The 12,554-nt window shown below is 43.0% G+C and overlaps 1 protein-coding gene across 1 annotated transcript; it reads left to right on the top strand.

Annotated features, from left to right (window-relative positions):
- Positions 1-1,011: 1,011 nt before the first annotated feature.
- On the top strand, positions 1,012-5,849 carry LOC308170324 (uncharacterized protein). Its single transcript, XM_080545096.1, has 6 exons — positions 1,012-1,085; positions 2,256-2,775; positions 3,291-3,422; positions 3,561-3,616; positions 4,083-4,376; positions 5,510-5,849. Exons 2-6 carry the CDS (start codon positions 2,286-2,288, stop codon positions 5,540-5,542), a joined length of 1,005 nt encoding a protein of 334 aa, XP_080401222.1. The 5' UTR covers positions 1,012-1,085; positions 2,256-2,285; the 3' UTR covers positions 5,543-5,849.
- The last annotated feature ends 6,705 nt before the right edge of the window (positions 5,850-12,554 follow it).

Raw genomic sequence — 12,554 nt, 5'->3', positions numbered from 1 at the left:
ATATATACGCTACACTTTACCTGCTGATTTGTCGTCTGAGTCAAGCATCGTCTTGTAGCTTAGTGTCATCAAATATCTATCTGTGCAGTGCGTCGACGAGTCCATGTTGCTATGTAAAATGTCCTTTTGAAGACCCTGCCTGCCCCACCACTTTTACGCGCTTTGGAAGTAGGTATCCTGCACGTAAATATCTCCAATCAAATGAAGAGAGGGTAGAGATGATGGACTTGGCCAGCAGTCGGAACGTGTCACAAGAGGACAATGGAAAAATCCAGATTACAGCATTGTCAAAAGTATTATGACATCATAAAAACCGAATTCCTTTAACTCGAAAAGGTATTGGATCCGTTAACAGTGCTGTTTTTGCATTTGCTTTGCATGTGGACTTATTTACGATATTAACATAACGTTTGTTCAACCTTTTGACAGCTATCTAACTCCATAATTATCACACTGCAACTATTATGTTGGTGCGTAAAGCCATGATAAAGTCTTAGGTCTAGGAGGGACATACATAGAACATTTCCATCATTTCCATGTGTCCAGTAGGTGGCAGTAAAACACAGTTTGTTGTCGAAAGGGCAGTTATAGGAGGAAATACAATTTTCATGAAATAAAGAAATATTACGTAACAAATGTAGTCATTTTTATCATCACTTGTCATTTTATATAGGACACATATAATGGACTGTACACACATATTATTCCAAGGCTAAACTTGATATTTACTACACAGCCACATATAGTATGGATCAATTGAGCTTCAACCAGGATATTAGAAGAATTACAAACCCTTAAAAACACAAATAATAAATAATAAAATAATAGAGAGGATTACATCTTTATTTCCAGAGAAATTGTAATATAATGTGTTGATTTCTTTAGTCTTAGATACTAGTCCTAAATTCTTGAACAAGTTTAACGTGAGCCAGTTTTATTTGTAAGAAATCGGCATTAACATCCACCCGAGGCAGGTGGGCGGAGTTCAGTCATATACTTCACGGAACTCAGATGTGATCTTCTTGTATCTAATCCACCGATGGTCCCATTTCATTCAAGTCAAGTTAATTTCATTCAAATTATAAGTAAGTGTTTACATTTAGACTCCATGATATTAGTAATGCAACTGCTTTTACTGTTTTTTACTGCCTATGCAGCAGCCTATCCTGCAGCTACACGTACTCTGAATGTTTGATTTTCGAAGTCAACGTTTTTAACGAATTAATCATTTTACATTTAATCACTCATGTTTTCTCTCAGTAAACACTAAATTAGACCCACAATTATCTAGATAGACAGTCCGTTTGAATGACTATAACCACAAGTCTATAACCTACATTTGACTTGAGGCTGAAAGTGAAACGAGTTTGGTGAATCGATAATAAAACTAGCCCACAAAAACAGGGAGATTGAATTCTCAAATGCTTGTTCTTAATGGTTTCCATATTAGTTAATCTTAGATGGGTTAAATCTATTCTGTAATTTCTGTTTTCAGAAGTTATCGTACTTACAGTGGGGGAAATAAGTATTTCACCCCCTGATGATTTTGTGAGTTTACCCCCTTACAAAGGAATTAACAGTCTATACTTTTAATGGTAGGTTCATTTTAACAGTGAGAGACAGAATTTTTGGGGATTTTTTTTTAATCCCAGAAAATCACATTATATATGAATTTTGGGGGGAAATATGTGTGTTTTATTGAGTAAAACATTGAATTTTAATATTGAGGGATTAGGCAGTTAATTAGTTAGGTAGCGCTAATTAGCTTGGCAGGAACTAAATAGTGTTAGATAGCTAATACAAGTTAATTGTTGTGGTGAGTAGGTAAATATTTCTCCACTGAACTGCCCCCTACTGGCTGTGAGGGGCAAGCACACTTCACAATTTCCACAGGAATTGTCCCTGTCTCGTGTTGTATTGTAATTATAATTCATGTTGAAGATAGACCTGCTTGTGTTTTTTCATACTTGCAATGCTATGCAGTAATTCATGTTTTTGTTTATGTTGTGGAAAGTGAAGATACCATCACAATAAACACACTGGTTTACAAATGAACAGTTGAAAAGCTGTTCCCTAAAATTGTTTTCAATGCACATTGGGCATAATAAATTAAAAGTACCAGTTTAACCATCTTAGCATCCATTTTCAGGGTTAGGGTTCCATGTTGTCATTGGTCTTTGCTATATATTCTGCAATTGGTGGTCCAGCCACCCTTTTCCTAGAATGTAACATTAATGTAACCCTGTACTTTCCAGGTTCTCTAGTTCTGCGTCTGTGATCCTATAATGGAGAACCAAGCAAAGGAAGACGCTCCGGATGAGATGGTGGTAGATAAGGGCAGCACGGAGTATCGGCTGCTCATGGCCTACTGTGTCAAAAGAAGAAGGCAGCGGTCAGGTTTGCCTACCAGAGTACCAGTGGCGGAATATCAAGGCCTGTCCAGACCAAAGGATGTAAATATCTATCATGAAGGTCCTGGCCTGTCCAGACCAAAGGCGGAAGGTCCTGGCCTGTCCAGACCAAAGGGGGATGGTCCTGGCCTGTCCAGACCAAAGGCGGAAGGTCCTGGCCTGTCCAGACCAAACTATTTTGAAGGCCTGTCCAGACCATTCTATTTGGAAGGTCCTGGCATATCAAAAATGTATTTTCAAGCCCAATCAAATGACCCATTCGACAGGAACAGAGAGACCAGGGGGGCCGGGGCAGCTGGGAGGATGGTAGACAGAGCTATGACATCAAGAAAAGTGTTTATTCACTTGCCAGAGACAACAAGCGGTAAGCCCCTAGTCTCTGGGACAGAGAGAGGAAAACCATATGAATATTTGTATGAATGTCTAAAAACACGGGATGGATTAATCACTATGTTATTGTGCCAAGAGGTGACACGGTTTAGAAGCCCTGCACAGTAAACACTCTTTACTAACAGTTCACCATGAAGAACGCGTGTGTGTGTGTGTGTGTGTGTGTGTGTGTGTGTGTGTGTGTGTTCGAGTTCGTGTGTGTGTGTGTGTGTGTGTGTGTCGGTGGGGGGGTGTGTGTGTGTGTGTGTGTGTGTGGGGGGGTGTGTGGGTGTGTGGGTGTGTGTGTGTTCGTGTTCGTGTGTGTGTGTGTGTGTGTGTGTGTGTGTGGGTGTGTGTGTTCGTGTGTGGGTGTGTGTGTTCGTGTGTGTGTGTGTGTGTGTGTGTGTGGGCCCAGTGGGAGAGGGGCAGTACCCTGAGTGGTGTAGCTGACAGGTGTGTGTGTGTGTGTGTGTGTGTGTGTGTGTGTGTGTGTGTGTGTGTGTGTTGCAGGCCCAGTGGGAGAGGGCAGTACCCTGAGTGGTGTAGCTGACAGGTTGACTCAGGTTGCAGACTCAGTGCAGATCACGACAGATCAGATCCCCAACAGCTCCTTTGAAACAGACGGGGAGGAGGTCGAAGATGGTGGGTCACTCTTTCACTCCTGCCGACAATAGCAATGGGATACAATCATTTTTCGATTGGGGATTCATAAACTCTTTTCTAGTAAGGACCCTTTTAAACACTAATTTACCTAAAGCTTTTTGCTTTTTCTTCTTGCAGTTATCCAGAGACTGGTGGAGTTGCTAAAGCAGTCAGGTGACACGCTAAATGAGGAGGTGCGTGTACGTGTGCGTGTGCGTGTGCGTGTGCATGTGTGTCAGACTTGAGTTTAATTCTGTCAATTCCGTAAGTGAATTGAATTCCAACAGATTAGATTAAAAGGGCACTCATTTTCAATTATTTTTCAATCCAGAGTGTCTTGGTATATTGTATGTCCCAATAGTCAGCAACTCAATGTGTGTGTGTTCTTTTATATTCTACTGTAAATCGAAAAATGAAAAGCTGGAATATTTTTTTTCAAATCTGTGGATGTCCCCTGTATCACCACATGATGTCACTGTTTCACAATATATTACCCCCTCACTCATACAATCATTCATGCCACTCAATTCTGTGTCACTGAGTTCTTAAACTCTTTGTTAGAAGAAGCGTTAGTACCTTTGTGAAGGACATTGTGATACCATAAAATACCACCCCCCCCATCCCCCCCCCGCCCCTTTTCTAAACCTATCTCTATCTAAGATCAAGAAGAACAAGACCTTACAGGAGCAGCTCCAGGTGTCCTTCAGCTACTCTCTGTTTGAGGAGGTGACTTCCACCCTCCAGAAGCTGGTCGGGGTGGTCCCTCCCAGCCCGGGGGTCGTAGGGGTGGGGGGGTCTGAGGAGCAGGTCCACAGGGAACAGATCGCCCTAGCCTTTGAGGTGACCAGCAGGCTGTCGGCTGTGGACCTCCACCCCATGAGCAGGGCCATGGGCTACGGGGTGCGCTACCTCCAGCAGCACCACTCCGCCTGGGTCCAGGAGCACGGGGACTGGGTCAGTAGGACATTAAAGTTCACCCTTCATCCGCATACGCTCCCCAAATCCTAAACTTTTGGGCAAAGCGACTTACAATCGATACATTTGACTAAGCAAGTGAATCATCAATTCACCAGTCGTAGCAGGATTGCAGGAAGAGTGATCTAGCTCAGGCCAGGGGCCATTGGCAGTCGTCGTGATAGAAGAAGAAAGAAAGTAGAACTCTTAGGAAACACAGTAGCCTATAGGGGGAAGGAGGTGTTTCAGGAGACACAGTGCTGGGGGGAAGCAGGTGTCTCAGGAGGCACAGTGCTGGGGGGTAGTAGATGTCTCAAGAGGAGCAGTTAAGGTGTAACCTGAAGAGATGGGTCTTCAGTCTCCGACGGAAGATGGGTAGTGACTGCAGTTCTGACAGCCGTGGGAAGCTCATTCCACCAGCGGGGAGCCAGTGTAGTGAAGAGACGTCGGGGAGTGTGACTGCCATGTTGGCGTAGAGGTGGTGGGGCCAGTCGGCCAGCAGAGGTAGAGGAGCGGAGTGAACAGACTGATGTTTGGGGGGTGACCATTGCCAGTCAGTAAACTTGATCATGATGCGGTGGGGGGGGGGGGGGGGGAGTAAAACTGACCCAAGACTAACGTATGAGGTCAACTTCAGCAGTTGCTTTTCAGATCAATTCCATTTTAATTCAGAAAATGACTTGAAACAATTGTTTCATTTTAAAAAGTGAATCAGAACTGACACCAACCATGAAAGCAATGGTAGGAGTAGTTGTCGTAGTGGTAGTGGTAGTGGTAGTGGTAGTGGTAGTGGTAGTGGTAGTGGTAGTGGTAGTGGTAGTGGTAGTGGTAGTGGTAGTGGTAGTGGTAGTGGTAGTGGTAGTGGTAGTGGTAGTGGTAGTTTTAGTAGTGGACAGTTGTGCTCTGTGGCTCAGTTGGTAGAGCATGGGGCTAACAACGCTTAGGTTGGGGGTTCGATTCCCACTGGGATACTGAAACATGTATGCACTCACTGCAATGTTATGTATATTATATTATAGTGATTGGTGATTATACTATTAGTGATGATTGACAGATACTTAAAGAAATGTAGTGGCTCATGACTTCTTCATCTGACATTTTCTGAGTACATTGTTTCCTGTCCTTCTCTCTAGGAGAACCTGTTTGGCAGTGAAGACGTTGATTAACAGCATCTCTACCATACCTAGGCATCCACCATAACCATGCCATGGGCCAATATTCAAATCCACTCCTGGACTACTTGAGAACAGTGTCTACTTTTTGTCCATATTGCTGTGTGCCAGATCCAATATTGTACATGAATGTAATTGAAGTATCGATAATTGGATCATGTGCATACATTTAGTAGAATTCTCAATTTCAACCACAGAAATAAGCAATTTTCACTGGTGTTAAACGTTAAATATGTGATCACTGTGTTTAATATCAGAATAAAAGTCCGAAAAAGAAAATTTCTGAATAAACGTCAGAAGAAAAAAAATCTGAATAAAAAAGAGACTTAAAAGTCATGTCATGAAGGCATTCAACTTTTGTGACAAAACAAACAAATTTCACCCCTCATTTCATGTTCTCAGGCATTAATTTCTGTTCTTTTTTTAATATATTTGTTTTCTCTTTCTTCTTCTTTCGTGTAACGTCAGAGGTCCAACTCGGTGTCGCGTAGTTTTCTCTTTGTAAAGATGTGAGTGAAGAACATACATTTGGAAAGTGCAACAGAAGACAGTATAGTAGAAAAATACAAGAGAGCAGAAGAACACAGAGTTACCATCAGAGCTGGACAAACCAGTAACCTGCTGTTTATCGCAACTCGGAAAGAGAGAAACTTGAGACATTTTGGTGTAAGCTTATGTACATGTACACACATACTGTAGACAACCACATACTGTATAGAAGGCCAGTGAGGCCTGCAATTAGCTCCTGTCGTTTTGTTGCATTTGCACAAAATATAGTAATGAGTGACATAATCCAACAGAGATCATATTTGATGGTATCCATTTTGATAATAAATACAATGGTATCCAAGATACATTGACAATAAATACAAATCTGATATTTGCTATATTTTTTGGTGTGACTGCATAACAATTTAAAGGGGCAATCTGGGATTGGTACATATATTTTTGGACTTTTAAATTCATGATATACAGTATAGCCATTGATTCTTGAAGAATATAACTTATGAGCTTAGTACTCCGACTGTGTTACCCAATCAAAGCTGGTTTTACTCCACTGTTTGTAAACAATGTCATTGTAAACAAACTTTGTATAGCTTCAAAATATGGTTCAACTATCGTTTTGAACACTTGCATGCATAGCTCCATCTATGATACCTTTCTCCAGTCCCTCCCTCCAGCTACTTACCCCAGACAGCACCTATTTGTTAATGTTTGAATACCATATTGGCGCTTTAAGCATTATTCTCTATCATGTATTCTAGAGAAAAAGAAAATAAATGGTAGAACTTCAAACACTGGATTGATATTTGACCTTCCATTATCTCACACAAGATTACTATGTAATTAGCTTTTATTAAGTGAAAAAAATATATACGCTTTTTTCTTGTCATTTTCTTTTGACAATTATAATTTCTTTAAGCAAAACACATATTATTCATCTATTCTATGTATGTTTTTTGCTGTGAAAGTCTTTTCTGTCCTTAATGATGTGAAACGAATAATATAAGGAAGTTAACAGGCCTAACAAGAGATGCCATTATAGCCTGGACGAAATGGGTCGAATAGTATTGTTGCAGCCATTATGTCTGTGCTGGATGTCATGTTTACTGTTGACCACTGAGTGGCGAGGGCATAGGAGTGCACAGGTATATAGGTGAGCTCACCGGTAGCCACAGGTGTTACTGATTGAACTGGTGAGCACACAGTCTTTGACCGTGTTGCCACACGCGAAACTGTTTTAGTGTATCATGTTTTTATATTAAAGTAAACAAATGATTGCAACGTACAGAAGTCGTCGGTGTTGGTATCACGAGTCAACTAAAGTTCACAGTTCAACAGTCGCGGTGACTAAGGAGGAAACAGTCACCACATTTAAGTCAAAGACTAGCTCATTTGGGCGAGTGGACTAATTGGTGAAGTGTTGCGCTTCAAGAAAGAAGAATTGGAAACCGATGTATGGAACCGAGAGGACCAGTGGACAACTCGACTTCAGTAAGCTATCCATTTCAGATCCACCCGTTTCAGAGCTTTGGGTGAGTGATTGAATTGCTACAGCGGAAATCTGCCGTTGAGTGGTGAGTAGCCAAGTCGCTGGAGATAATTTGTTTGAAAACAAAGCGTAAACAAATGACTGAATACAATGGCTACAGCGCAAAGTAACAATTGTGATGATGCACAGCTGGTGGGCGTGGCTACTGCCAGCCCTGTGGAAATGAGCCCAGAGGATTTAAAACGCAAAAGGCAGCTCACCACAAAAGCTTTGCTAGACAAAATAGACACTTTGCAAACAAAAAGAAAATGTCATTTGAACAAAGCAAACAAACTAAAGGAGACTATTAATAAACTGATGTCTAACAGCAACAAGGATGGTAAAGAACCAGTGAAATGCGAGTTTGACAAGTTTAAACTGATGTGCCATGACGCACAAAATGCACACACAACTCTATTACCTTTGCTGCCAGCCGATGAAGCTGACAAGCATGAAGTGTGGTATAAAGCCAAAATGTTGAGTGTCAATGAATTTACAGATGTGGTTACAAAATGGTTGGAATGTGAAATGGATAATGAATCGACTGGTGCAGTTACAAAATGGTTGGAAAGCAATAATGATGTTGATGGAGCTGTGAATCACTACAAAATTGACGACGAAGATGAGGTGCATCCTTATGACAGTGTTTCTAATGTGGGAACGCAGGTTTCAAGTAAACGATCACAGAAGAGCCGTGGCAGCTCAAGGAGTGGCCGATCTTCTACATTCTCATTAAAATGCATTGAAGCTGCAGCCGAGAAAGCTGCACTAGAAACGCGCGCTGCTGCTTTGCGTGACAAACATGTATTGCAGGAGCAGGCTGAGCAGCTTCGGAGGAAACAGGAACAGCTTGAACTTAACACCGAGATTGCAGTGTCTTCTGCTAAACTAGCAGTGTTTATGAAATCTGATGGAGGGAGTTCAATTAAAGAATCGTACACAAAGAAAGGTGCAAAGACAAAGGAAAGGAAAACACCTCTCAATCCTGGGGCCAATGAATTCAATCCATTTCCAAGCACTGTTATGAAAAACATGTATGTGCAGCCAAAGCAAAATATAGGCCTACAGTCTCATTCACAATCCAACCAGAAGGCATCAAGGTTAAAGAGACATGGAACAACAAACCAAATGATGGATTCTGGACAGGTCATGGAATCTTCCCACATTCTGGATGCTGCACAGGTCATACAATCTCCTCACATGCAGATTTCACACAGTCAGGATTCTGAACATGCCGTTCAATCTTCTCACGGTCAGGCTAACCGTGGTGTTGTACCTTCTCCTAACACCCAGGATGGCAATATTTACAGTCTACTTCAATCACAAAATCAAATAACGGCGCTCTTGGTGCAACAGCAAAACATGAATTCCCTTCCAATAAGAGAAATTCCAGTGTTTTATGGAGATCCTCTGTCATACAGAGCTTTCGTCCGAGCATTTCAACACTGTGTGGTAAATAAGACCAACAACAAAGGTGATTGTTTGTACTTCCTACAGCAGTACACAAGAGGGCAGCCTCAGGAGCTAGTCCGCAGTTGTCAACTTATGCCTCCCGACAGAGGTTATGAAAGAGCAATGGAACTGCTGCAGGAGCATTTTGGGGATGAGTTGAAAATTACCGCTGCATATGTGGACAAGGTGCTTGGCTGGCCATTGGTGAAGGCTGAGGATGTCAAAGGACTGCAAGCATATTCACTCCTTTTGCGTGAGTGCTGTAACGCAATGGAAGAATTGAAATACATCAATGAACTTGACATGCCAGCTAACATGCGAGCCGTGATTCAGAAACTCCCCTACAAGTTGAAAGAAAAATGGAGAACAAAGGCGTGTGAGCTTTGGGAGCGCCATCAGCGCAGAGCTCAGTTGTTAGATATTGTTCTTTTTGTTGAGCGCCAAGTGAGAATTGCATCCGAACCTATTTTTGGAGATTTACAGTACAGTAGCTATGAAAAAACAACTAAGCCTGTAGAGAAGAAACCATTTGGTGACAGGAACAGATCACCATCAAGGATCAAGGGAAATGCCTATGCTACAACTATTGTAAACACTGAACAGAGTGATGTTGCAGAGTCTACAAGTAATGACAGAAGCAAGAGACAAAGTGTACAGTACAAGACTACAAAATCAAATCTGTGTCTGTGTTGCTCCCTTGAGCATGGGTTGGAGCAATGCCCACAATTGGAAAAGAAAGCACACACACAGAAGATAAGTTTCCTGAAGGAGAAAGGCGTTTGTTTTGCTTGTTTGCAAACTGGACATATGAGCAAACACTGTGAAAGGCGCATGAGTTGCAAGGTGTGTGGTCAGAAACATCCAAGTGTTCTCCACATAAACATGGAAAAGAAAATTGACACAGATGGGCTACAGGAAAAATCAAGTGACCACACACACATCTCTACCTTTTCTGGACATACAGGAGCCGGTAGCAGTGACGGCATTCTCTCAATCCTCCCAGTGCAAGTTAAGTCCTCCAAAGGTGACATAATAATTCAAACATATGCATTTTTGGACCCAGGAAGCACTTCAACATTCTGCTCTGAAAGCTTGATGACAAGGTTGAAAATGACTGGAAGGAGAGTAAAGGTTCAGTTGCGTACCATGGCGCCAGATCAGGAAGTTTCTAGCTTTATTCTTCAAGGTTTGGAGATTGCTGGCTGTAACGATGGACAGTTTTACAGCCTTCCTGAAGTTTTGACCCAAGAGAAAATGCCTGTGTCAACATCTAATATAATCTCAGATGAAGAAGTGGCGAAGTGGTCATATTTGAATGGCATCTGCATCCCTCACATCCAAGCCCAGGTGGAATTGCTGATTGGCACCAATGCCTCCAGGCTAATGGAACCCTGGGAGGTGGTGAACAGTGTTGGAGAGGGGCCGTACGCTTTTAAAACCCTGCTGGGATGGGTGATAAGTGGACCCCTCCAAGGAATCTGCATCGAGCAAAATGACTGCTCTCCGGTGGTTGTGAATAGAATTGCAGTGGATAAGCTGGAGGAGCTGCTTGTCAATCAGTATAATACAGATTTTAACGAGAAGACCTCAAGTGAACAAGAGGAGATGTCCAGAGAAGACAGGAGATTCATGGATGTCGTATCCAGCTCAGTCCAGTTGCAAGATGGACATTACAAGATGAAACTCCCCTTCAAGAGAGATGTTGTTATGCTTCCAAACAATCTCAGTGTGGCTAAACAGAGAATCTGTGGATTACGGAAGAGGTTTCTGCGGGACCAAGCCTTCCATCGTGAATATGTCGTTTTCATGGAGGATGTTATCAGCAAAGGATACGCGGAGAGAGTACCCCAACATCAGTTGAATCAGCCTGATGGTAAAATGTGGTATATACCCCATCATGGAGTACGTCACCCCAAGAAGGGAACACTGCGGGTCGTTTTTGACTGTGCGGCCGAGTTCAGGGGAACATCGCTAAATCAGCAGCTGGTGCAAGGGCCCAATCTGACCAGCTCTTTGGTGGGAGTGCTGACCAGATTCAGACTGGAACCAGTGGCAGTCATGGCAGATGTGAAAGCCATGTTTCACCAGGTCAAGGTTGCAGATGAACATACTGATTTGTTGAGGTTCTTGTGGTGGCCAGCAGGTGACATCAAACAGGAGCCGGTGCAGCACCGTATGACTGTTCACCTTTTTGGTGCGGCCTCCTCACCCAGTTGTGCGTGTTACGCCCTTCACAAGACAGCGGAAGATAACAAACACAAATTCCCTGCCGAAGTGATTAACACCCTTACACACAACTTTTATGTGGACGATCTGCTTAAGAGCTTGTCAACGGAGGAGGAGACTGTGCACATGGTTGAGGACCTAATGGCACTATGCAAAGAAGGAGGATTCCAGCTGACAAAATGGACTAGCAATAGCCGTAAAGTGTTGCAGGCCATTGCCAAGGAGCACAGGTCAGCACCTATGCATGACCTGGATCTTGACCAAGACAAGTTGCCATTGGAGAGGGCTTTGGGCCTACACTGGTGTGTTGAGACGGACACATTCACATTCAAGCTCGCCATCAAAGAGCAGCCGCACACAAGACGTGGAATCTTGTCCATGGTCAGCTCTGTGTATGATCCTTTGGGATTTTTAGCACCACTTACACTCGTGCCAAAAATGATGTTGCAGGAGCTTTGTCGCATGAAGTATCAGTGGGATGATCCAGTGCCTCAGGTTCTACAAAAGAAATGGAGAAAGTGGTTGACTGACCTTGAAAGGGTGACAGACTTCAGAGTCAGTCGATGTTTTAAGCCAAAAAGCTTTGGACAACCAACAAGTGTTCAGTTGCATCATTTTTCTGATGCCAGCCAGGATGGATATGGCACTGTCAGCTACATCAGGATGCAACATGAAGAGAGCAGTCACGTCGCCTTCGTCCTTGGCAAGGCAAGGGTGGCGCCCCTGAAGCAAATGACGATCCCTCGCATGGAGCTCACAGCTGCTGTTGTCGCAGTCAGAGTTGACCGAATGCTTCAAGCAGAACTGGGCCTTGAACTGGAGAAATCTGTATTTTGGACAGACAGCACCTCAGTTCTCAAGTACATCAAAAACGAGGATAAAAGGTTCCACACATTTGTTGCCAATCGAGTGTCCACCATCAGGGAAGAATCTGACATATCACAGTGGAGATATATCCCTACGGCACAAAATCCGGCAGATGACGCCTCAAGAGGACTGAGAGTGGAACATCTTTTGACACAAAACAGATGGATTGAAGGACCAGAGTTTCTGAGAATGTCAGAGGGGAAGTGGCCAAGTGAAAGATCAGACTCAGTCATTGTTGAAGGTGACCCAGAGGTAAAGAGGGATCTCATGGTAAACGCTGTTGTGGTTGCCGACAGCCCTAATGCCACTCACCAGCTAATGACATACTTTTCAGACTGGAAGAAGCTAAGAAACTCTGTTGCATGGTTCATGAAGGTGACAAGGACTCTACTAAAGTTGAGTCAGAGGAGAAGGCTTTTACAGGAAAAG

This window comes from Nansenia antarctica (genome assembly GCF_963989245.1).
Source record: "Nansenia antarctica genome assembly, chromosome: 14".
NCBI classification, from domain to species: domain Eukaryota; kingdom Metazoa; phylum Chordata; class Actinopteri; order Argentiniformes; family Microstomatidae; genus Nansenia; species Nansenia antarctica.
This window is presented reverse-complemented; position numbering and strand designations above follow the sequence as displayed.